At 42.3% G+C, this 26,916-nt stretch overlaps 3 protein-coding genes across 3 annotated transcripts in view; 2 read left to right on the top strand and 1 right to left on the bottom strand.

Annotated features, from left to right (window-relative positions):
* Nucleotides 1-1,026, bottom strand: part of ppm1e (protein phosphatase, Mg2+/Mn2+ dependent, 1E) — a 38,778-nt gene extending 37,752 nt beyond the window's left edge. Inside the window, exon 1 of the mRNA XM_031308060.2 lies at nucleotides 499-1,026. Within this exon, the coding sequence (XP_031163920.1) occupies nucleotides 499-683 (185 nt within the window). The 5' untranslated portion in view covers nucleotides 684-1,026. The remainder of the gene's footprint in view (nucleotides 1-498) is intronic.
* Nucleotides 1,027-5,570: 4,544 nt separating this feature from the next.
* smg8 (SMG8 nonsense mediated mRNA decay factor) lies at nucleotides 5,571-14,713 on the top strand. Its single transcript, XM_031308054.2, has 5 exons — nucleotides 5,571-6,305; nucleotides 7,373-8,276; nucleotides 8,663-8,808; nucleotides 11,015-11,899; nucleotides 13,510-14,713. Exons 1-5 carry the CDS (start codon nucleotides 5,682-5,684, stop codon nucleotides 13,720-13,722), a joined length of 2,772 nt encoding a protein of 923 aa, XP_031163914.1. The 5' UTR covers nucleotides 5,571-5,681; the 3' UTR covers nucleotides 13,723-14,713.
* A 5,221-nt stretch (nucleotides 14,714-19,934) lies between these two features.
* Nucleotides 19,935-23,939, top strand: kcnj15 (potassium inwardly rectifying channel subfamily J member 15). The gene is made up of 2 exons (XM_031308085.2): nucleotides 19,935-20,229; nucleotides 21,967-23,939. The coding sequence occupies exon 2, from the start codon at nucleotides 22,035-22,037 to the stop codon at nucleotides 23,055-23,057; it is 1,023 nt and encodes a 340-aa protein (XP_031163945.1). The 5' UTR covers nucleotides 19,935-20,229; nucleotides 21,967-22,034; the 3' UTR covers nucleotides 23,058-23,939.
* Nucleotides 23,940-26,916: the final 2,977 nt, after the last annotated feature.

Raw genomic sequence — 26,916 nt, 5'->3', positions numbered from 1 at the left:
TGAAGATGCGCTCAGCAGTGATGGCGATGGCTTCCTCCCCCTCCTACGTCATCATGACGTCATGAACCAGGGGTTCACCTTTTGTGGACCTCCAGCACCGTCACCGCTGGCGTAGATTTGCGGCATTAAAAAAAAAAAAAAAAAGCAAAACACAAGATATATAATACAAAATAGTAGCATGATAGGCTACCACACAACCCTGGCGGATGCAGGTTTTTACCCTTTACTTCCTAGTAACGGTTCAGTAAAAGACAATTGTCTAAACTTGGTGTTGGACACACCCAGCATGGCATGAAGCAGGAAGCTCGCATCCTGCGAGGCATCCCGGCTTATCTGATGTGGACCCAGCCAGCCAGGGTCAACACAGCTCCCCGTTCTAAGCCCCGTTCAAAACACGGCCATTTAAGCTGCTACGGTGACTTAATTTAATGCAATGCAACACAACAGTTACACACACGGTTAATGACAACATTCCTTAACATAAAGTGGACACTTAACTATTTGTAGAGGTGCTGGAGACACAGATCGAGGCATTCGCCCTCCACCTCGTCTTCAGTCACCAGGTCCGATAAGGGGCGCATCGGCGGAGGGTCGCTCTCCTGCAGAGGCATTCTCATCTCCCGAAGAAAGAGCTCCAGGAACCGTCGGAAGGTTTTCTCCTCTGCTATAGAGCCGGCCATCATCTCTCATTCCTGGACAGACAGAGACAGCTTCTCCCGTCAGTAACGGTTACACGAACTTTCCGGGCTGAGAAGACAAGAGTCAGTACACTCTGGACCGAACTAGTTGGGACTGTCAGTGCACGAGCAGACTACCTGAATGAATGTGTACTACCGGAGAGGCGGGCTCGTTGACTTCCGGTGTGTCTGAAAGCAGCGGAGATGAGTGGACCGTCTACGGTTAACGTTACACCACTGGACTCGCTGTCAGAAGCTGGACTGAGCCCCCCATTCAGAACAGAGCGGGAATGCGCATGGCGTTATCAGGGATTTCGGACGGTGATGACGTCCGAGAGAACGCAGCGGTTTACATACAGGTCGTGAACGCGCACGCAGCGCTACCTCCTGTCGTCTGACGTGGGAGATCTTTTTGCAGACACGAAGGGTGTCTGTTTCCTCCACTTTATTAATACATTTAAACAATATAGCAGCATCGTGTCTAATGTTAAAGACAACAACAAAAAACAATTATAAAATGTAAATGTAGTAACCCTATACCTCTGTAGAAAAGAAAAAAAGGTCTTTATGATGTCAAACTAAAACAGAATTATATATAAACGGTATTTTAATAATCAATATGAATGACCTTTAAACGTCAGAATTCACTTGTAGGCAGGAAACTCATGCTTCATTTCAGCTGGGAGGTATACATACAGTCAAGTGAAAAAATTAGGACACCCATGCTAAAGTTGACTAAAAAGAGGAATAAAAAAATCATCTTTTGCAAATTGATCTTAATGCCTTAATTAAAAAAATGAGGAAAAATCCAACCTTTAAGGACACCAATTTTCTTTGTGAATGAATAATGTATCGTAAATAAATAAATGTTCTTCCTTAATATACAGGGGGCATAAGTAAGTACACCCCTATGTTAAATTCCCATAGAGGCAGGCAGATTTTTATTTTTAAAGGCCAGTTATTTCATGGATCCAGGATACTATGCATCCTGATAAAGTTCCCTTGGCCTTTGGAATTAAAATAGCCCCACATCATCACATACCCTTCACCATACCTAGAGATTGGCATGGGGTACTTTCCATAAAATCATCTCTCAATGCAAATCAAACCAGCTATTAGGCCAACTGAAATAAAACCATGCCTGCCTCTATGGGAATTTAACATAGGGGTGTACTTACTTATGCCCCCTGTATTTTAAGGAAGAACATTTATTTATTTACGGTACATTATTCATTCACAAAGACAATTGGTGTCCTTAAAGATTGGATTTTTCCTCATTTTTTTAATTAAGGCATTAAGATCAATTTCCAAAAGATGATTTTTCTGTGTCCTAATTTTTTCACATGACTGTATGTGATAATGTGACCTGTCTCAGAGGCTTTTAGCTGCAGCATTGAAAGTCTTGAATAACTGATGAAGAGCATGATAGCTTGAAATGTCTGATCATATGAATGAATGCACAAGTAGATGTAGAGCGTTTTCTTTCTTTTTTTATGTCTGGAAAATATTTGATGTCGTTTATACATTTAAAGTCCCCCTCCCCTCAAGAAGGTGAATTTCTTATTGTTTGATCTTCACTGTGCAGAAATGCTGAAACAAATCAATCAATCAACTGACAGAAAATCATTTGACAACAATTTTTATATTCAATTAATAGCTAAATAAATTTGTCAAAGAAAAATATATTTGGTTCCTGCTTCTTTAATGTGATGCTTTGCTGCATTTGTTTTATATCACAGTGAACTGAATATCTTTGGGGTTTAAATTATTTGTCAGACAAAACAATACATTTGAATTTGTTACTTTGGACTCTGGGGATTTCTGGCCTTTTTCACGATTTGTTGATGACGAGAATAGACATAAAATAGTTCAGAAGTTAAAATATAACACATGAGCAGTTTTTTTTTCAATGAGGAAAAAGAAGTGGATGTAATTTTAAGATTCTTTTGCAAAAAAACAACATCAGACAGAAATTGCTGTCACTGAACAGCTTCACATCGCTAGAGCAACCTCTCTCTCTTCCATCGTCATCCTTCAGGACCTTTCTGCTGCCTTCGACACAGTGAACCACCAGATTCTCATTTCGACACTCCGAAATCTGGGTGTCTCAGGCTCTGCGCTCTCATTGCTCACATCTTACCTGACAGACCGAACCTACCGGGTAACTTGGAGAGGATCTACTTCGGAACCTTGCCCACTCAAAACTGGGGTTCCTCAGGGATCAGTCCTGGGTCCCCTCCTCTTCTCTCTGTACACCAACTCTCTCGGGTCTGTCATTCAGTCGCACGGCTTTTCTTACCACAGTTATGCAGATGACACCCAACTAATTCTCTCCTTTCCTGAGTCTGAAACTCAGGTAGCAGCACGTATCTCGGCCTGTCTGACTGATATTTCTTCTTGGATGTCCACACGCCATCTGAAACACAACCTCGACACCTCGAAGCTCCTTTTCCTTCCAGGGAAGGGCTCTCCTACCCAAGACCTAACTATAACAATTGACAACTCTGTGGTAGCCCCCACCCAGACTGCTAGAAACCTGGGTGTGACACTTGACGACCAACTCTCCTTCACTGCTAACATTGCTGCAACCACCCGATCGTGTAGATACATGCTGCATAACATCAGAAGGATACGTCCCCTTCTAACGCAGAAGGCGGCTCAGGTTCTGGTTCAGGCTCTAGTCATCTCACGTCTAGACTGCAACTCCCTCCTGATTGGCCTGCCTGCATGTGCCATCCGACCCCTGCAGCTCATTCAGAACGCAGCAGCTCGGCTTGTCTTCAACCTCCCCAAGTTCTCTCACACTACACCGCTCCTCCGCTCCCTTCACTGGTTACCAATCGCATCTGCTTCAAGACACTAGTACTTGCATACAGGGCCACGAACGGATCAGCCCCAGCTTACATCCAGGACATGGTCAAACCATATACCCCAACCCGCCCACTCCGCTCTGCATCAGCCAACCTGCTTGCTGCCCCCTCACAGCGAGGGAGAACTAATCACTCGACGAACGATGGCCGAAAGCCTACGCATCTTCCGCCAAAGGCTAAAAACACATCTCTTCCAACTACAACCTCAAATAACATATAAAATTAAAAAATTAAAAAAAAGATATATATATGTGTATACATATTTCTTGAAGCTGCACTTTTATATGGCTCTTTGTAGCTTTGCTTATTTAAAGCTGATGTACACTTACTACTTGTTGTCTGGAGTTTGCACCTTCAGGGTTGAAAGCACTTAATTGTAAGTCGCTTTGGATAAAAGCGTCAGCTATGACATGTAATGTAATGTAAAATTATTATTTAATGCATCACATTCTTATAAATCTTTAAGCATATCTGGATGGGATCTTTATCTACAGTCTGGTATCCGGTGTGTGTGCCCAGAACAGATCCTGTTTCTGTATCGTGTTCATTCTTCGAGATGAACGTGAAGATTTTGGAGGTGACTCCATCTGTCCTCATTCCTTCACTTGTTCCTGGCTAACCTGGTTTTTGTTTCTCTGCTGGCACACACTAAACTGTGAGATACTTCAAGGGCTGTATGTTATATTCTTTGTATAAGGTGCAAAGGTTTATTTCACAATTGTGTTGTTGTTTGAATGTATATGAATATGAATCATTGATTTACATATTTACTTAATTCAGAACACTTTGTGTTTCCATACCCGGAGGCTTTTATATAACGGTGTTTTGAAAGTTTCAGCCAACAAATCATGTATGTAAATAGAAAAAGGGTTTTCTAATCCTGCTGTTGCATGTTAGATTTTGAAAGTGTTTCCCTATGTTCCAACGAGCCGTTGATTTTAATTTACAGAAATGTGAAACTTGCCTGAACATCATGTTTGCTTAATTTGTTTTAATCATCATTCTGTGGTAATGCAATATCCCTTTATATCCTCTTTTTTATATTTGATACATTTGGGGTCAGGGAAGTTCTTATGATGTTTATCGCAACCGTTTTTAAACAATTGGTCAACCATGTTTCCCTAAATGATTTGATTTTGTGTAGTGGCTTATCTACTTGCAACCCCTCATCACCAGATGCACAAGTCTTCCAGTCTATCAAAGTTGTACTTGAGTACACACACGCACACGCACACGCACACGCACACGCACACGCACACACACACACACACACACACACACACACACACACGGGTTTGTGGAACTATCTTTGTGGGGACCCGTCATTGACATAATGCATTCCCTAGCCCCTTACCCTAACCTTAACCATCACAACTAAATGCCTAACCTTAACCCTTACCCTCACCCTAACCATAACCTAATTCTAACCCTAATCCTAAAACCAAGTCTTAACCCTCAAACAGCCCTTTAAAGTTGTGGGGTCCAACAAGTGTACTGGACTCCCGGTTTTTGGACCCCACAAGTAGTTAAACAAGTAGTTAAACAAGCCCACACACACACACACACACACACACACACACACACACACACACACACACACACACACACACACACACGGCTATGTGTGCCAGAACTGTGAAGATGAGTCTAATTAGTTGATACAGATGTATGTCATCAGAATATGTAGGTTACATTAGGGCATTAGTGTGTTGAAACATCACACCTGTTTGTTAAGAAGTTCAACATTTGAGCGAGTTATCTGCAGCATTCCATTCAGTTATCACTAAAATCATTATTCACAATTAAGCAGGGTGTGTTCTTATTTGTTGATAATACAGTGTGACAATTTACCCGACGCAATATTCAACTGTCTACAACTTCATAATGAGTTAAGTTATGAATATGTAATGAATACAAAATATGCGCCCAAGAATTCCTTCTTTCATTTGGTCACCATTGTGACAGTGTGAAAAGTGTGACAACACACCCCGCTCTGATATAATTATTCCACTAATGGGTGAAACAGAAAAAAACAAAAGGGGAACTATAACGCATATGTTGTATCTACTCGGACATTTAAGTTTACGAAACCGGAAATGCGTGCGTCGTTGTTTTTCTTCCCCCGATTTTCAAGATGAAGGAAGTAAACATGTCCTTCCCTGTGAGTATGGGGGCTCTGCTTAAGGCAGACCTCCAGGAGGACGCTGCTAGCCGGGACGAGGGCTTGTGTGTTGTCGGTATTTTCGGTAAAAGCAACATGCAGCCCGGACCGCCGAAGGAGTCTATTATCAACAATTTGGCGGACAAACACATTTTCTCGCTGTTCGGCGGACCGGAGGACGGCGGCAACGCGGACAGCCACATCCAGGCTTTCTACAGCCAGGAGAACCGGGTGCTGTACCTGCTGCTCTCCTCCGTCTGCGACAGCCGGCAGCTGCTGCGGGCCTGCGAGTCTCTGAGCGCCGCCACCGGCCACTCCGACGCCCACGACTTCTGGAAAGGCCTGGACAGACAGCACTGCCTCCATCTGCTCTACATGTTCTCCGTGTGCCACGTCCTCCTGCTCGTCCACCCTAACCAGACCTTCGATGTGACCTACGACCGGCTCTTCAGAGCCCTGGACGCCCTGCGACAGAAGGTGCTGCCTCTGATTCGAGCTGCCATCAAAGACTGTCCGGTGTCCAAAGAGTGGAAGGTGAACTGTCGGCCCTGCCCTCCACGCCTGCTCTTCGTCTTCCAGATGAACGGCTCTCTGAAGGTCTGGTTTTTCTCTTTCTATTTTTTTTATTTATCACAAGCAGGTGGCTTATTAATCTTGTGGTCAAAGCAAGCCTCTGCCTCGGGGGTACCCATACACTCAGGGGTCCCAGAACCCACAGATGTGTACCAGTGGTGGAACAAGTACTCGGATCTTTTAGTTAAAGGTCCCATATTGTAAAAAGTGAGATTTCCACGTCTTTTTTTAATCAGGTCGAGGTGCTATATAAATACTGTGAAAGTATCAAAATGCTCAATTCACAGAGAAATGCACACAGCCTGTATTCAGAAACTGTGCCTTTATACGAGCCATCATTACTTCTGTACAGTTTGATGTCACAATTATAATATATATAGGTGGAAAGTTCCGCAACAGTGCTGTTACAGTCATTCCCCGGTTGCAATGACGGTGCAGAGCCTCCGTGGCACAGACTGCGGGAGATCTGCAAACATAGACCCATTCGAGGAAACTGGGATTTTCAGGAGGGAGGCTTAAAGCTGCAGTGGGCAGAAACGCCAGAAGTAGAGTGCTGATAGTTGGGTGAGAAGATCGCACCCGGCTTAAGACCCGTGGAGATCGATCTTTTGAGTCTGTAGCACCGAGACTGTGTATTCTCTGCCTCCACCCTTACGGTCTGCTGTTTCTGTGGACTCTCTTCAAAATCAGTTAAAGACCTACCTCTGTGAACAGGCTTTTGGTTGACCTGTCTGCACTATATTTTGTATGTATTACTTTGTAATTTTAGTTGTCTATTGTGTTTTAATATGTATCATCTTGTATGTTTAATGCAAAGCACTTTGTGTTTTTATCTGTAATAAGCGCTCTATGAATACATTTTACTTAGTTACTTAAGATCGGAGAGAAGATTAGTAAAACCACAAACCCTCCTCTTCTCTAATTGTCTGCAAGAAAGTGAACAAGCGTATTTCACAAAATGTCAAAATATTATTTTAAGTGACAGCCCTGACCACGGTTAAATATATTTACTCTCACTTAAACTGCGTTGTGTTGGTTGGTTGAGTTTTACATGAATTTAACTGACATCTCTTTTGTTTGTTATTCCAAAGGTCGCTGCAAACGGTTCAGAGTCTGGGGGAAACCCAGACAAGCCCAAAAAGCACTCTCCCAGGAGGAGGTTGCAGCATGCCCTGGAGGACCAAATTTATCGGATCTTCCGTAAAAGCAGAGTCCTGACCAACCAGAGCAGCAACTGCTTGTTTACTGTGCCCGCCAACCAAGCGTTTGTGTACGTCATACCGGCAGTAGACGAGGACCCTGTGGGTGCCCTGCTTGGTCAGCTGCGGTCCAACTGCATCTTGTGTGAACAAGACACCGTCACGGTGGTGTCAGGACCGAGGCGTTATCAGCAGATGCGACGTTCAGTTCGGCAGTCCAGCTTCAGCGGAGACCAAGGCAGCATGTCGATGGGCGGTCAGCTGGTGGACTGCAGCCTGAAGGAATTCCTCTGGCAGCACGTGGAGCTGGTGCTCACCAAGAAAGGCTTTGACGACAGCGTCGGCCGCAACCCACAACCTTCCCACTTTGAGCTGCCGACCTACTCCAAATGGGTCCAGGTCGCCTCCAGGCTCCACCAAGTCCTGATTAGCAACACAGAAGAAGAATTAGCCGAGCTAGCCACGAAAGTGCAAGGCCAGCTGAAGGTTTTGGAGGCTTTTCTTGATGCTGACACAAAGTTCTCTGAGAACAGGTGCCAGAAAGCTCTGCCACTGGCTCACAGCGCTTACCAGTCCAACCTTCCCCATAACTACACCACCACAGTGCACAAAAACCAGCTGGCGCAGGCTCTGCGGGTGTACAGCCAGCATGCCCGAGGAGTCGCTTTCCAGCGCTACGCACTGCAGCTTCATGAGGACTGCTACAAGTTCTGGAGCAACGGCCACCAGCTGTGTGAGGAGCGAAGCCTGACTGACCAACACTGTGTTCACAAGTTCCACCTGCTGCCTCAGCCAGGTGAACACCTTCTACTAATGAAAGAGTAAAGGTCCAAGGCACTCTTCTGGCAAAAAGTTAAAAAGCCTTTATTTAGATGGCTATTTCATGCTAATTACATGTTAAAATAGAGCTGAGTAACAACCCACACATAGCGGCACAAATAACCTTCTTCCCCTTTTATTATTCCAGGTTTTTTTTGCCAGAAGAGTGCCTTGGACCTTTTGTGTTCTCTTCCAAAGAGCACCTTTCTTATTTGTTTGAATTTCCGAGCAGTCCGGTTCTTTTCTCTTCTAAAAACACCAAGAATTAGTGGCGTTAAAAGGAATTTGTCTTTACTCGTTATTATCGTGTTCATTTTGACAGCCCTAGTTAACACGCATGAAATCTGACATTTATTTCTGTAGGAGAGAAGCCAGATCTGGATCGCAATCCACCAATCATGAACCACAACAGCAGGGGGCGCTCCACCAGCTCCTGTAACTGCGGCAGGAAACAGGCTCCTCGTGAGGATCCGTTTGACATCCAGGCTGCCAATTATGACTTCTACCAGGTCAGGATTCACACAGCAAAGCAGCTGCTTCTCTCCACTGGTTGACAAATATTACATACTGTAACTCTCTATAAAGCTCTGTAAAGCTGAGGGGAGCTGCAGAGTCGAGTGGTTCATCACCTCTTTCATTTGCTAGATTTTTATTGTAAACTAGAAAATGCATTTCCTGCAGAAAATGCGTGTGAATGCTGAATAGCTAAATTGCTAAAGCTAAACTGGATTAATAGCTTAAATCTGTTAGAAGAAGTTGACGTAGTGAGAATAGTTGGAAAAGTGGGAATGGTTTTAATAAGTATGAATTTCATTGACAAGTTGAATAACACCACTAATGTAAAAAAGATGTGGAATAAGGCAAGGTTTTTCTGAAAAGCTTATGCTAAAGCTAAACTGGATTGCTGGTTAAAATGTGTAAGAAGAAGGTGAAGTTGTAAGAAATGTGGAAAAGTGATAATTGTTCTAATAATATGATATCTTTAAAAGTTGAATAATAGCCATATTGTATGAAAGTTGTAGGTGTTACCACAGTGACACAGAAGTGGCAAGTGAGCAACATCCATTCGGCACCACAGTGGTAAACTGCAGACTACAGTTCAGTACGGCTGCTGCGTTGCGCAAATCTCTCTCTTTTTTTTCTCTCTGTCTATTTTAAAAATGAGTCGTGAAGACAACAGCAAAGCCCATCTTTACTTTAAATGAAATCAAACAAAGAGAAATGTTCTCCCCTCGTCTTAAAATGGTCAAAAATCGACACTAGAGTAACCTCCAGCTGCTGCAATAAATATGCAGAGGAGGAGAAATCAGAATGTAATCACTGCGGAACCAGCATCAAATAGCTTTATTTCTCCCTCTCTCTCTCTCTCTCTCTCTCTCTCTCTCTCTACTGTACAATGACAATTTCAAGTAGCTACAAAACAGTTCTGCTGGTATACAGCTGGACGGGAGTATGTGATGTTAGCTTACGGTAATTGTTATGCAGTGCTCCCAGGTTGACCCAGGTGATTTCTGAATTGTCATACCAGGGATATACCCATGTTGACTGGCTTGGTTTGAATTTCCAAAAGGAGGGCTGAACCCTGATCAGACAACCCTGGTGAAACCCTGGTCATTGGTGTGAAAGCAGTATAACGGGCAGGACATCTGTGTATTGCATTGCCAGACCGATCTCCGCAACAACACAGTGTACACAGCTCGCAGTGAGCTACGGTTTTTGACAAGTACTGGCTGTATTAAAAAAAGCTGATGCTGTGTAAAACGTAAGGGTTTGCCTCAGACAGCCTAAACTATAGGTGGCATAAGTAACATGACCTCATCGTGAGTGCCAGAAGGCCTTTGCGAACGTATTGGTATATAATTTGTGTAGATAAAAATAAAAAATGACTGAAATCACAGTTTCAAAATACTCTGAGTTTTGGCTCAAGAATGGATGAGGATAAATAACATTATCGTCAATGAAAGATCCACCGACCGTCTTGTCTCTCTGAGGCAGATAATTAAAAAACTATTAAGTCCTAAATAAAATGTAAATCATGTATGACAAGTAAAAATTGTGGGCGTGAGAGAAATTTAAAGAGAAGGGACTAAGATGATTTTTTTTAAGGCTCCGTGCTCTAGCGATGACATCACCCACTTAAAGTCACGCAATACACACCCATTATCAACACAGAAAAATCCTGAAATGAACACTAAACTTTGACAGTAATTTCACAAAAACTGTAAAATATATCAAACTGCTGAGATATAGCCTAATAGCTGAATTTTTCATGAATGGTTTAAAGTTTGAATTGCATCTGTAGGTGAAAGTATGAAAGAGGAGATAGATTTTGAAGTAGAAGAGGATTTGAAGGATTTGAAGCCTGCTCTCATTGACTTTAATTGTAAAAAAAAAAAAAAAATGAAAAAAGCTTAATATTTTAAAAAGTATAAATAGCTAAACAAATGTTAAAGAAGTCCCATTATGTGCTTAAAGAGCTGAACATTTTGATATTTGAATGTTTTTTGTAGCTGAATGTATACAGAAGTTAGAGGCGACCAAAGAAAGATGAAGAATCGGATAACAATACTGCTGAATCAGCATTCACACAAATATTGGTTATAGCCTCTTTAAATAAAATCTGAGACACAACACGTATAGCATCACATTGCCCACACTCAAATATCAGTTTCTCCACGTCTTCACATGTTCTCTAATGGTTTTCTTCCTAAATAGATACTGGAGGAGAAATGCTGCGGGAAGCTGGAGAGGATTGAGTTTCCGGTGTTCCAGCCCAGCACTCCTGACCCAGCTCCGGCCTGCAACCAAGCTCAGCGACTCCCAAGTGAGGCCTCAGGGTCTGGTGAGGCAGAGAGGCTGAAGGAGCCAAGCACTGCTCAGAGCCACACACCTGGAGACCCCAGCCTCAGCCTGGCTCTCAGTCTAGGCCAGTCCACAGACAGCCTGGGGCCCTACGCGGATGGAGATGGCACCGAAACCCAAGTCCAGCAAAAGAGGCCAAGCCTTGTTGACCGCCAGCCCTCCACTGTGGAGTATCTCCCGGGTATGATGCACTCTGGCTGCCCCAAGGGCCTGCTACCCAAGTTTTCCAGCTGGTCGCTGGTCAAACTGGGCCCAGCCAAGTCATACAACTGCCACACCGGTCTGGAACAGCCAGGCTTCTTACCTGGCTCCTCCTTCCTCTTACCGTGGGACTTGGTGATCCGCTCTCGGTCGGAGGAGGACACCGGACTGACGGAGCCTTTGGATGGAGGCACCTCCTCGTGGCCAGCCCCAAACAAGACCCTGGTGGGAAAGCGAGGGAGCACCGGAGGGCTCGGTAGGAGTCGCAGGAGGGATGACATGGCTCGGATATTCGTGGGGTTTGAGTATGAAGACAGCAGAGGAAGACGCTTCATCAGCTGCGGGCCGGATAAGATAGTGAAGGTGCTGGGACCAGGGGGCGCCAAAGAACCTGCCACCAGGGTGCTAAACACCGACATGCCGCTGAACATCCAGTCCCCTTCACAGGGCCGCGGCCTGAAGCCTCACTTTGCCCAGCTGGCTCGCCTTTTTATTGTGGTGCCGGACGCCCCACTGGAGGTTACCCTCAACCCACAGGTAAACAGTTGAATGTGACTCCACTTCACTTCTATGACTTCTTTGTCAATTAAGCTACTACAGTTGCAAGTATTTAACCTTTAACAATAAAGACACTTAATGAAGGCACTAAATGAAGTATCCCCATAACAGGCAGCCAGTGGATACCCTGGAAAAGTTCATATTTCTCAGCCAGCATCATATGGCTGTTGTAAAAGAGACTGAGTGAGGTCAAAGGGACAGGTAAACACAACAGGAAGTTAATTATTGTAGTTTGACCATAGACTGTAAAAATAATGGACGTAGCATCGGTGACGTGAAGTCAAACATTGGTTTGTGGACTGCTGTTTTGAAGCCAGGAGTTTGCATTTTGGCCGTCACCATCTTGGTATTTTGGAACAAGTTCAGGTCATTTCAATGTTCACAGTGCCACGGTTAGCATTGCTAAGCCTTTGTCCTGATTGACAGGCCAGCGTGTACCCACGCCATAAAGCATCCCCTACATCCCCTACTTTATCGTCTATTTTAAGATAAGTGGGACCATAATTTATAAAATGAACATCATGCTGTATTGAAGAAGACTTGAAAGTAGCAATTGAGACCATACACTCATTATGGAAATGTTTACTGAGGTAATAAATCGAGGCAGAGGTAGGGTCATTTTCTCATTAGTCTATATTCTTGATGTTCCACTTCCGGGATTGCTCCGGTGCCGCATGAAATTCCGCTGGATGCGTGTATTTTCCGTTTCCTTCCGCTTTCTCTATGTTAGAATTTTAAATTTGGTGGATTAATGAAGACTATTGCTGACTGATCCTCAGATCTCTGCAGGGTAAATTGAGACAGCTAGCTAGACTATCTGTCCAATCTGAGTTTTCTCTCGCACGACTATTTTGCAGCGGCTCTGTGCGCTTAGCGCCGCCCATGACGATTCTGATTGGTTTAAAGAAATGCCATTAAACCAGAGCATGTTTTCCTACCATCCCCGAATGCTATGTGGAGTAGCCAGACCCTCCGTCAGCGCGCTTTGGAGGAGGGTCTGGCAAAGTGAGACTATTTTCTCATAGACTTCTATAGAAACAGATTTCTTTTTGGAGCCAGTGGAGTCTCCCCCTTCTCAAATTAGATTGAATGCAGGTTTAAGGCACTTCCGCATTGGCTTCACTATTCAGGCACGGAAGTTGCTTCTTGAGTTTGACCTGCTGACTTGACCCACTTACCAACACGGTCGGGAGTTGGAAGTGTGGATGTGAAAGCTTATGGAGGTACTTAAGTTACATCTTCTTGGACTTATAACTCAGTAAAATCTGAACGATTATTAGATTCAGTGTGACTTTCCGAAGATATTCTTATCTCTGATGATGAACGTTTGTAAATCCGCTTAGAAATCATGGAAAAAAGACGTTCCTTATAACTCAAGAACTTTCCTAAGAATCATTGCGTTTTAAATTTTTCTTCAGTATCAAAGTAATCCAGTAATAGTTTTCTGTACAACCATACCATAAACAGATAAAGACCCTAAATGAACGGGGCTCAAGTTGTAAGATGTCTGGTAGCAAAATATGTATTTACGTTTTAGTAAAAATAGACATGTATGAATGAATGTGCTTGTTTTCCTGCTGTGTTTTCAGGTACTGCCCGGTCCTCCTCCCTGCCCAGTTTTCCACCCAGAGAAGACAGATATAGTGTTGCCACCTGATGGTCTTTGGGTTCTGCGGTTCCCTTATTCCTACGCAACAGATCGCGGTCCCTGTTACCCCCCCAAAGAGAACCAACCACTCAACAACTACAAGGTGCTGCGAGGCATCCTGAAGGCCACGACTGCTAACCCTCCACCACAGTAAACTTAAAGCTTTCACAGTATGAAGGCTTTATTATTTATTCCTGATGTAGGCTGAGAATGTTTTTGTTTGTCAGTCCGTGACCCCCAGACCTCATCAGGTCAAAATCTGGTTGGATTTCCTTTTAAAAGAGCTGTTGATATTCACAGTTCCTACACATTAAATCCCATTGATTTTTGATGATCTCTAAAAGTTTTGTTGCATAATTCAAACAAATTTGCTTTCATGCTCCCAGAAGAAGATCACATTCTGCAGTGCCATCCAAACTTTAAACTTTAAACCCCCCCATTTCTGTAACTTTCCGTGGCCAGCTTACATCATGGTTTTGGAAAAGCTCTATTTACCCCATACAAACTCAAACACCAAGCCAACGTTTTAAGGTTTACAGGTTTTGTAAAAGCATAATGTGGACGTACAGTAGCAAATAACAAAGGTCAGCAGCAGTGAGCTAGAGTAGCCAATAAAACAGAGGCTAAAGTCGAGGGTCAGTAATTATGCTAAACTAATGTGTATTCTGCACCACTTTAAGTCCACCTATTCAGCATTTATTAGCAGTATATAAACATTTAATAAACGGTCTATAACACACTATAATGTAGTTGTAGATATGTTGCAGATATAATTGTTTATTAATGTATTTGTAAACAACCTCTTGTGGGCTCACATAAGTGGAAGCTGCTGTACAAACAGATAAGTTATGACAATATAGTAAAACGTGTAATATGAAATTTCTTCATAGGAGAAGTTATAATTGCTGACGAATATTGTACATTAATAAAAATAACCTCATATCTGCATTATAGTGTGATATAAACCTTTAACTAAAGGTTTGTGCACTGCTTGTAAGTACAAAAATAGGGAAACCTCCAGTAAAGTGTTACCTGTATTCTGCATCATGTGTAGTATGGTATCACAACACATGTATCCTACTACTATTACAATGACTACTGTACATGTTCATGTTTTCTGTAAATAAAAATAATTGTTTGTCATTCTTTTTCAGATGTTTTTATTTAATTTTATTTAATTTAATGGCAGCCTGAAAGAAAAAAATCCTCAGGTTTTCACCATTGTATATTGCCTTATACACTGAACAAAATTATAAACGCAACACTTTTCTTTTTGCCCCCATTTTTCATGAGCTGAAGACTTTTTCTATGTACACAAAGGCTTATTTCTCTCAAATATTGTTCACAAATCTGTCTAAATCTGTTAGTGAGCACTTCTCCTTTGCCGAGATAATCCATCCACCTCACAGGTGTGGCATATCAAGATGCTGATTAGACAGCAGGATTATTGCACAGGTGTGCCTTAGGCTGGCTGCAATAAAAGGCCACTCTAAAATGTGCAGTTTTACTGTATTGGGGGGATCTGGAGGGGGGTCCGAAAAATCTGGTGTTAGGGTCCATCTCTCTCTCTCTCTCTCTCTCTCTCTCTCTCTCTCTCTCTCTCTCTCTCTGTCTCTCGCTGACTGCAGTTCGTCGTAACCGACTTGAGTGGGCAGCAAATGCTCACATTCAATGGTGTCTGGCACTTTGGATGAACCCTAACCCTAACACCAGATACTGACTAGTATCTGGTACTAGTACTAGTACCAGTACTACTGGTTTTCAGACACCCCCCCCCCCAGATCCCCCCCAATACAGTAAAACTGCACATTTTAGAGTGACCTTTTATTGCAGCCAGCCTAAGGCACACCTGTGCAATACTCCTGCTGTCTAATCAGCATCTTGATATGCCACACCTGTGAGGTGGATGGATTATCTCGGCAAAGGAGAAGTGCTCACTAACAGAGATTTAGACAGATTTGTGAACAATATTTGAGAGAAATAAGCCTTTTGTGTACATAGAGAAGTCTTAGATCTTTGAGTTCAGCACATGAAAAATGGGGGCAAAAACAAAAGTGATGTGTTTATAATTTTGTTCAGTATAAATTTGTTCCACTAGATGGGGGTGTTGGACTCTTTTAAAACAGCCATCGGTGGAGACAAATGAAAAAAAAATGAAAGTTTGGACCCACTGACAAAGAGACGGCCCTTGTAATATTTTATTCCCCAGTACATATTTTTTACAGTTAGTTAAGATAAATCTTTATTGCCTGTTCACACAGAACATTTCCTTGCATCACCTGCTCTAACAACTGACAGAATAACATATAAACATCTGTAAGGTCACCCTGCAATTATCAAAAAGACATGACACAATATAAACAAACATCTGACACACCTGTCCCTCGCCATGCACACACACACACACACACACACACACGCATACGCACAGATGCACGCACGCACATACACACAGACACCCGCACCCATGCACGCACATACACACAGACACACATGCACGCTCCTCTTTGATTGATTAAGCAGTGTTATAGAGTGAGTTCAAAATTCTTCAACTCCACAGCATTCCCATATCATCGGCTTCCTGTCAAATTAAGAATTTAATTAAAAATCCTTCTTATTAATTGTAAGGCCTTAAGATTTTGCCTTAACTTTTGAAATCCCCCTTCAGAGCCCCAGAAGAAGTTTTACAACTGGCTGAGTGGTGACTTCTCACCCCTTTTCAAACACAACTGCTTATTAATAATAATTTTAGTTTACATAAAACATTTTATTGATGTGCTCCAAAAATATTTACATTTAATGGTGGGCTGCGATCATCTTTCTCTATGATATTTCTGTATTAGATGACACAACACGTTGAAAATATAACCACTTAATGAACAAATTAAACCTGGAAGAGTTAACTCAAAACACTTAATTTGTCCCCAGGGGGCAATTTGCAGAGGCATGTACAGAGTAGTACAGATAATAATGATATAAGAATAATAGTTTGAAAAAAGTTAAATCAATAAGATTGATATTGAACTTTAATTTTACTGCCAGACAGAAAAAGTAATTGTATATATGAATAGTATGAATCATATACCAAGAAAAAAAAGAGTTCCTACTGGTTCCTCAAATGTAGAGACAGTGAAAGAAAAGATAAAAGGGAGTAACAATTTAAAGAAAAAGTAAAATACATGGCAAGTATTTCTGTAAATACTGGGCTAGGTACGCAGTATTTACTACGGCTGAAATTCTCAGTCAATTCATACGATTTTGTCCAATAATGAATTAGTTAATTTAATCGACAGATCTGTAAAACTGAGTTTCTCCACAAAGAATCATTCAAAAGCACCACTTTAGATCTTGTGTTTACCAGAGATGTGCTCATAAGTTTCTTGGAAATACAGCATGTAAAACACATAAAAAAATACTTTTTTTCACACAAAAAGAGATCTTAGTCGAATAATTGACTAAGAAGAGGCAGCCCCAGTACTTACAAAATACTTTCTCTTTTTCTCTAAAATACCAAATTGTTACATTTAAGTACCAGTAGGGCCGGTTAAGTCAAGTCAAGTCAAGTGGGTTTTATTGTCATTTCAACCATATACACTGTATACAATGAAACGAGACAATGTTTCAGCATAGATCAAGTGGTGTTACACATTTAAAATATATGAAAACGACATTATATAAAAACGACATTATATATCAATGACATTCGAGACAGGCTACATTTAGTGCACACACATTATAGACTTTACATAAAGTGCAATTACTACTTAAAGTAGAGCATTTAAGACAGACAAGGGACAGGACAGACAACAAAAGACAGGGCATAAGTAGACTTGTAACAGAGCAATGACTGAGGTAGGATATATAGAGTTTTAGCAGCATAAAAAAAAGGTGCAGGAGTGCATTTCAGTTCTGTGTAAAAAATTTGAATCATGTTTTGTTGTTCAACAGTCTCACAACTCTTGCCCTTTCTGGAGGTGCGGGCAGTTATACTGCGGTACCTTCTACCTGATGGCAGTAAAGAGAAGAGTGCATGGGACGGGTGGGTTGTATCCTTAACAATGCGTATGGCTTTGCGCAGACAGTGGGTGTTGTAGATGTCAGAGAGGAAGGGAAGAGAGGCCCCAATGATCTTTTCAGCCGTCCTCACAATCCGCTGCAGGGCCTTTCGTTCTGCAGCAGTGCAGTTACCAAACCACGCTGTGATGGCACTGCTGAGGATACTCTCAATAGTCCCTCTGTAGAAGGTTGTCAGGATGGGGGAGGGGAGGTGTGCTTTCCGCAGCTTCCGCAGAAAGTAGAGGCATTCCTGGGCTTTCTTTGTGATATATGTAGTGTTCTGTGTCCATGTGAGGTTGTCTGTGATGTGAACGCCCAGAAACTTTGTGCTCTGAGCAATCTCAACTGGAAGGTAATTTATGGACAGCGGGGTGTGCTTGCCTGGAGGCCGTCTGAAGTCAATGATAAGTTCTTTTGTTTTGTCTACATTGAGGGACAGATTGTTGTGAGTGCACCAGTTGCTGAGCTGTGTCACCTCCTCTCTTTACAGGGCCTCATTGTCTCTGCTTATCAGACCCACCACAGTTGTGTCATAAGCAAATTTGATGATGTGGTTTGGGCTGTGTGTAGCTGCACAGTCATGGGTTAGAAGTGTGAACAGCAGGGGGCTGAGCACGCAGCCTTGAGGGGCTCCTGTGTTCAGCATGGTGGTGTTAGAGGTCTTGTTTCCTATCCTGACTGCCTGCGGTCTTCCTACCAGGAAGTCCAGGACCCAATTGCAGAGGGTGGTGTTCAAACCCAGCTGATCCAGTTTCTTTACCAGCTGCTGAGGAATAATGGTGTTGAATGCTGAGCTGAAATCGATGAACGGCATTCTGAAATAAGCGTCCTTTGTATCCAGATGTGTGAGAGCCAGATGAGCGGCAGTGGTGATGGCATCATCCGTGGACCGGTTGGGACGATACGCACCACTGCATGGGGTCCAGAGTGACAGGTAGCTGGGACTTGATGCGTCTCATGACTAGCCTTTCAAAGCACTTCATGATGGTGGATGTAAGTGCAACAGGGCGGTAGTCATTGAGACAGGTCACTGTGGATTTTTTTGGTATGGGGATGATGGTGGTGGTCTTGAAACAGGTAGGGACAACAGTGGAACTCAGAGAGATGTTGAAGACATCGGTCAGGACGTCAGCCAGTTGGTCTGCACATTCTCTCAGCACACGACCTAGTATTTAGTCTGGCCCAGCAGCTTTCCGCGGGTTGACTGAGCAGAGTTTTCCTCACTTCAGAGGTGGACAGATATAGCACCTGCCTGGTCGTTGGGGGGAGGGGCGGCTTTCCTCGCTACTGTGTCATTCTGTTCTTCAAATCATGAGTAGAACTGATTCAGTGTCTTATTCATACAATGAAATTACACTGTAAGATAGTTTTGCTGCTTGAAACGGAGAGATTAATGTGTAGGAACAGGGAAATCAATTAGTGATCTCGTACCTTAGCAACACACACACACACACACACACACACACACACACACACACACACACACACACACACACACACACTGAGCCTTCAGGAATGGGGGTAATGTTAATCAGGTTAATAACAAAGCTACAGTAAGATATGTGATTCAAGGTCATAAATGTTAACAACCAGTGGTCAAGATTTAAAGAAACATTCAGTGTACACTGTAATAGATAAAAATGGTCACGGTGTGACTTAAACTGACACTTCATTCAGTGCTTGCTTGTTTTAACGTGATGTGTATAATTTGATAGATTTACTTCATATTACATCTGCTATTTTTTTTACACTGCAACTGGCACTTCTGGCTCCTTTTATCACTTCAACTGACATTACAACTGCCTTCAGCGCTTCCACTTCAACTCCTTTCAGTGTTGGAGCTTCAACTGACTCTTCAACTTCACTCAGCTCTTTAAACTAACGCATGAATGTCATTCAACATGTCAACTTAAACTGATTTCTATTTTGTAAGTATTATGATGTGTGATAGATTCACATACTTCAAATGACATCACAACTTCCTTCAGTGCCTTCGCTTTAACTCCTTTTAGTGTTGGAACTTTAACTTATTTAAACGTCATTCACTACTTTAGTACTTCTTTCAGTCGGTCACTTTCATTTTCAGCTGTTACTGTCACACAAAGACATTTCAAAAGCAACAAAGAAACAGTTTTAGCTACAAATTTCAACATTTTTTTAAAATCATTTTCTAGTTTTCACTTAGAGCGTCAGGTCATTTTTATGTACTTATTTTAATTTGTACTGACACCAAAAGGGTCCCAAGATGTCATCATGGCCTTCAGGTAACTGGAAACAGTAAATCTGGGTGTGTTATCTAAATCAACATCAGTCATTAAAGTGATCAAAACAGACTAAGTGTTCCCACCTGTGGACAGGTAAGAGGGGGAGGGCAAGGAATTAAAGCCAACCCACATGCAGATCAGACTTTACAGCTTGGCTTTTGTCTCTCATTTCTATTCGACCCTGAATACGACTGTGCCAAAGTTCAGCGCTCACAACTCAGGACAATAGAAAGAAAGAAGACACTGAACTAGATGTTCTCTGGCAGCTTCATCTTACAGATTGTGTGTGACACGCCTGAGACAGGTGAAGGCCCTGAGACGATTCAACAGTGCAGCTGGATGTGAGTACAATACACAGATTTATCAAGGAATCAAAGATTATTTAAAGTTTCAGTGAATGTTCCTCGGGCTACTGCAATGGTTTACTGAGAGGTTAACTTTCAACTTTTGTCATTGTTTTAACCGTGACACGTAGCGATCTGTACACACAGTAGACACAGTGGAGGAAGTATTCAGATCCAGTAAAAATACTAATACCACACTGTAAAAGTCCTGCATTAAAAAATGTTACTTCAGTTAAAGAAAAGAAAAAGTTTAATCATGAAAATGTAGTTGAAGTATTAAAAGAATACACACGTCCCCTGTGACTGTTATTCTATTATCTATTCTAACATTAGATTAGTTGAGCTGGAGCTCATTATAAAACTATTAACTAATGATTATTTTCATTATGGATTCATCTGCTGGTGATTTTCTCCATTAATCTATTGATTGTTTGGTTTGTAAAAACAGTGATAATAGTGAGAAATAGCGTCACAATTACCCAGAGCCAAACAGTCCAAACCTCAACAATATTACTAATACATTACTATTATTACTGTTATTAAAAGGAAAAGCAGCTAATCTGATCAGGGGCGTATCTAGGATTTGAGAACATGGGGGGGGGCTTAGCCCGGACCTCTAGGAGGGGGGGGGGAATCACACCATAACCTTATGCAACGTAAGGTTTGTAAAATAAAATAAAACGCCATCTACAATCATAATAAAGAGAAATGCACTTCATAGTATAAATCAACAGGCAATTTCAAACTTCTTACCCTTCCTTCTGTTTTGGAAATATAAATGTATAACCAAGAAGATTGGGTTGTTTTTTTCCACCTGGACCTGTACCTCTGTTATTTCTCCTCTACTCTTCCTGCTGTGATTTGTGTCAATCAGTGCTAACCGTCTACCATCTGCACTCACACACACACACACACACACACACACACACACACACACACACACACACACACACACACTCGCACTCACACACAGAGTTAGTTTAAAGACCTGCATTTATTTTGACAGGCTGTTGTGTTACTAAGATTATCACACATTCACAGGTGTGCTCTCTCTCTTTCTCTTTATAGATACAGTATATCCTTCTTTTTTTAAGATCCATGGCTATTCAGAAAACATTCGGGGGCTGTAGCCTCGGACACCGAGGTCTAACGATGCCTCTGAATCTGATTATTTGTGAACTATGAAATGTTTGGCCTCTCTGCTTTAAAAATGACTTATTATCAAGTTACCAATTGATCTTCTTAATTGGTTAATGGACTAATAGTTTCTGCTGTACTTGTGTAAACTGTTGGGTAGGTTAATGTATATCATGGCTCAACTAATGTACGTTGCCACAAACCTGTGATCCAGTGCGTCTCTCGCGCACCAGGTGTCCATCCACTCTCGCTATATATCTATTATCAAGGTTAAAGAAATACAAACAAGCCAGAGCGTTTTTCTACCTGAATAGATAGGTGGTGTAGCCAGACCCTACCCTGGCACTGACACAGCGCTGTGGAGATAGGTCTGGCAATGCAAGACTAGCTAATTTATAACAAAAACACATTTTAGAAGTGTATGTTCTGTGTGCCAATCTGCAAAGTAACTAAATGTGTCAGATAAATGTAGTGCAGTGAAAGGTATATTTCCCTTTGAGATTTAGTGCCGTATAATTATAAAGTACCACTTAAGTAAATTACTTGAGTATTTGTACTCATTTGTATTAATCACATTGTTTTTGTGTCTTTTGTCAGTCCTAACATTGGCAATGCCATACTGAGACCTTAAAAGTCACTATCAGTTTTAATTGACCCAGAACAACATGGTGACCAGGAAGGCCGAGTTCCAGCGAAGGATTGTGTCCAAAGACGGCCACAACAATGTGCGGATCGACAACGTGGAGGGCATGGTGAAGCTGTACCTGCACGACATCTGGACCACCGTGGTGGACATGAAGTGGCGCTACAAACTCACTCTGTTTGCCTCCACCTTTGTCACGACTTGGTTCATCTTCGGGATCTTTTTTTTCTTAATCAGCATGGGCAACGGAGACTTTGAGCCCGTTCTGAACGCCAACCACACGGCCTGCTTGGTGAACGTGGAGACCCTCACCGGAGCCTTCCTGTTCTCGCTGGAGTCTCAGACCACCATCGGTTATGGGTTCCGTTACATCTCAGAAGAGTGCCCTCTGGCTATCTTCACTCTGGTGGCTCAGCTCGTCATCACCGGCCTGGCAGAGATCTTCATCACCGGGGCCTTCCTGGCCAAACTTGCTCGCCCCAAGAAACGGGCGGAGACCATCAAGTTCAGCCAGTTTGCGGTGATCTGCCGGTTACAGGGAAAGCTGTGTCTGATGGTCAGAGTGGCCAACATGAGGAAGAGCCTTCTGATCCAGTGCCAGCTAACAGGAAAGCTCCTCCACTCCAATATGACAGAGGAAGGTGAGAAGACACAAATCCACCAGAGCTCTGTGGACTTTCACATGGACTCCATTGCAGAGTGCCCCTTCCTCATCCTTCCGCTCACCTTCTACCACGTTCTGGACGAGCACAGCCCGCTGGCAGGACTCAATGCTGAAAACCTGCACACTCGTGATTTTGAACTGCTGGTGACCCTCAATGCCACCATGGAGTCGACGGCCGCCACCTGCCAGAGCCGCACCTCCTACATCCCTCAGGAGATCCTCTGGGGTTACGAGTTCAAGCCGGTGCTGTTCAGCAGCACAGGCGGCTGTTATGTGGCAGATTTCAACTTTTTTGACAAGGTGCAAGGGAGCAACGATGCAGCCTTCCTCAGTCACAACACAGAGAAGCTCAAACTGGGAGAGGGCTTTAAGAAAGAATAAAGGATGCATGTGTTGTCATTGTGTTGCTCCTGTTTGATGTAACAGTGATATGTTAGTTTGGCCTTGACCAGTATACGTTATAGTAGTTATTCCTATGCATGGTTCGGCTCGACTCGACTCACTTTTGGTACCAGGTGCTTTTCTCTATTTCGTTTTCCACTGTGGATTGAAACACCCCCCCCCCCACCCCCCCGTAGTGTAGGCGAGATTCTCAACTGACATCTTGTGCATTCATCAAAGTCAAAGTCGGAATGTTTAGGTGCTGTTTATTAACGATGGAGTATCATGTTAACTTTCTAGTAGCAGTACACCATTCAACACTAGCTATTACCAATTCGGCCACCAAAATCTTTCCTGAGTTTCCGAGTTGTTGTTCTCACTTCAGTAGGTGTTTCCGTGAACATGACCGAGGTGGTACCAGGAACTTTCCACAAACCAAATATAAAGATTTGAGTCGAGTAGAGCCGTGCCGTACCATGCAGTGGAAATGCGGCATTACTTAGTCAGTGTTTCTTCACGGAAATGACCCATTATTCAAACACATACTTATTTTTTTTTTATAATTATAATTTATATACAGTTACTTTAACATTAGAACCCCCATCTCCCTTTGCCACCCTCCCTCCCTTCTTCCCCCTCACACATAGGCCTATAACATCACCCTCTGTCTAAGTAAGTAAGGGTTAATGCCCTTCGAGATGTCCATTGTCAGATATTAATGGACGATGGCATGGCGCGAACTGTCTGTTGCGCAGCGGTTGGGATGCCTCCGCCGAAGTTCATTAATACCTGACATTGGACACCGTGAAGGGAATTAAACCGCTTATACCATGGCCACTTGCCAAATAACATTTGTTTTTAACCATTATTTTATATTTTAATGCATTTTACAATCAAAATCTAAAAGTTGTTCTAACTAGTAACTCTGTTTCCATGGTTATGCCTGAGGGTTTGAATAATACCTAGAACAATCATTCCCATCCCATAAGGTTCTTATGCAATGCAAACGTTGTTCACTGATCCAGTAAATAGGATGGGCCGTAGATGACTTGACACCCTTAGCAACGGGAGATATTTATAGTCTGCTCAGCTCATACAATCCTTCAGCTCAGACAGCTACGAGCCAGAAAGCTAACGCTATGCTAGCAAGATTCAAAGTCAATAACATTGTGTACAGTCGGCAATCAGTAAATATAATTTGACAGTATGTTTAACAACAAGACAAGTTAGCTACCCAACCATGTCATTGTCCCCATAACAATATTTTTACGAATAATGTACTGTCGGCCGCGGCCTGAAGTAATGTTAGCGACCTGAACCGCGAGCAATATTTTTTTGTACAGGGTGGTAGGGGAAGACTCATGAATATTCATTAGGGAACTCATCCCTAATTGGCTCGCCCTGACATTCTTACCCTAACCATAACCAATCCCACTCCTCTTGCCTAAACCTAACCAACCCAACCAGAGCAGGCAACGAGTACTAGCCATTCAGAGGGAGAGTAGGGCGGGTTCTTCCCCTACCACCCTGCAAAATTTTTTTCCGCAAACCGCGAACGGGATGAGATCATAGACAGTATATAAGAGTGGACCAACAGATCCCGTTGCTCTGGACGGAGACCAGTGAAGGCCTTTAGAAGCACTTTTCCGGTGAGCGCTGAGCGTTACTGAGCAGCCTCCAACTGAGAGACGACGTAAATGTGACGTGAGCAACGTGTCTGAAAGTTGTAAGTCTTCTGGTAGCTGTGCCAAGAGAAATCTCAATCATTCCCAATCTAGCAGAGACGGAGAGCGTAGGTATATGTAAGGAGATAACATAGGCACAGGCTAATTATTGCTAACTAAAATGCTAGTTAACATTAGTAATTGCACTTAAACAGCTAATGTGAGACGAAACTGCCTGCGCGCTTCTCCTGTACTATACGGTAATTCCTCTACTATGCAACAGTAAGTCGCGTGGTTATGACACAATCGTTAGCCTATTTTTATAAAAACGTCTGCTACGGAGCAAGAACGTGAAGTACAAGGTAATGGAGCCTTTTATACATTGTCGTGTTTCTTTATAAATAAACAATGGCCAAATAAAGTCTTTAAACGCTTCAGATGTAAAGTTATTCGCTGTCAAAGTGGCGCCAAAATGAATGGCAGTCAATGGGATGCTAACGGGAGGTAATGGCTTTGTAGCATTAAAATGGCGCCATAGGAGGTTCGCGGTCCGAGGAGAGGCTTACCCCCTTGGATGAGATAACGTTACTCGCTGTAAAACAAAGTGAGTTCAGAGGAGCAGTGTGACTTACTTTCTGCAGCTTGTGTGTTAGCGCCATCCTGTGGTGTTCATAGGACGAGGCAATGAAGCACCACACAGTGTTGGAAATAACATATTCACATTGACTTCTTTTGATGTAGCGCAATAATTTAGAACAGTAAGCAGTCAGTTTCACCGTTCCTTTTTTATGGACACCCTGCAGCCAATCAGAATCGAGTATTCACACAGACCAAACTAACTTACAGGACATACATAACATCAATGGCCATTGGTAACATAGACTAGTATTAGGCAAAATGATAGATAAGAGAAGTGAATAATACATCAAAGCACTTACACAGGCTCTTCGTTAACTTGCATACATGTAGGCCACATTAACCTTAGGCACACATACAAGGTTATTAGAGTTATGAATTTTTTTATTAGTTTTTATTTTATTTAGTTTTGACTTTCCAATTTCATTTTATTTTAGTTAGTTTTCAGAGTGTGTTTGCTAGTTTCTAGCTGCTTGCTAGTGACTCAGACGTATGTAGCTACATATGTATACAAAATACAGGGATGGAGAAATGCATAGGAATGGCCATGATGGTTTGTGTTTAATCTTTACGCTACTTTAGTGTCCGATGTGAAGAACTTACAGCACAGCGACCTCACCTGGAATGTCAATATTAAGTTTGTTCAATTTCTGTAAAAAAACAAAAACTGAAATGAGTTTAGTTTTTCTTGATGGTTTTGGTTTTTATTTGGTTCCAGTTTACTCAAAATACTTTTCACTGCTTATTTTCGTTTTAGTTTCAGTTCACTATAATAACGCTGCACACATATGTACGCCATGGGTCTCTATATGACGACAAAAAGCCATTATGGGGACAGCAGAAATCTACACATGACATGATTCCTGGGAATTATTTTTTTTTTTAGCTTTGCTTGTTATGTTATTAGGATGGACAAACAGATAGTGAAGTAGTAATTCACTGCTCATGGTGGTACAAGAGAGGTAGGCTATACAATGTCGACTTCAAATGCTTTTTGTTTTGTAAATAAATATTTCTTTGAAGTTAAAATGACATTTATTTTGTTGTTGCAAAAATAAATGCCTCCCAGTTTATGTTGGAATAGCATCCAGAAACCCAGTATGGACACGTGTTTCGAGAATAGATAGAGTGATGAATGAAAGATAAAACATGTTCAGCCACCTGCTATACTGTCTCGTGTTGGCGTCAGCTTTTGTTGTGGCAACACACTGGTGTGCGGCGACTGTATCGGGTAAAAACAATCTTTAAATACAAAACACAACTTATCTTTTAGACATAGGGGTCATATTTTGAACTTTAGTTAAAAAATAGCTTAGCTAGAAAATGCATCTTGAGGTTACAGTCCTAATGTCAGAACATAAAATGAATAAATAAATGGAGATTACAGACAGTGAGTTAATATTCTTTGTGAACTATAGGCTATTCAAATATTAAAACAATAATGTCACCACTGTACAGAAAACTATTGACTTTACAGGTAAAGAGGAACCTTTTGACATTTAGTGCATTTCCCATCAAAAAGCAGTTGTGCCTTGGAGTATCTTTAATCTTTAAACTTT

Source organism: Sander lucioperca, chromosome 13 (assembly GCF_008315115.2).
Source record: "Sander lucioperca isolate FBNREF2018 chromosome 13, SLUC_FBN_1.2, whole genome shotgun sequence".
Taxonomy (NCBI): Eukaryota; Metazoa; Chordata; class Actinopteri; order Perciformes; family Percidae; genus Sander; species Sander lucioperca.
The sequence above is the reverse complement of the archived record's forward strand: the minus strand, read 5'-3'. Positions and strand labels throughout refer to the sequence as shown.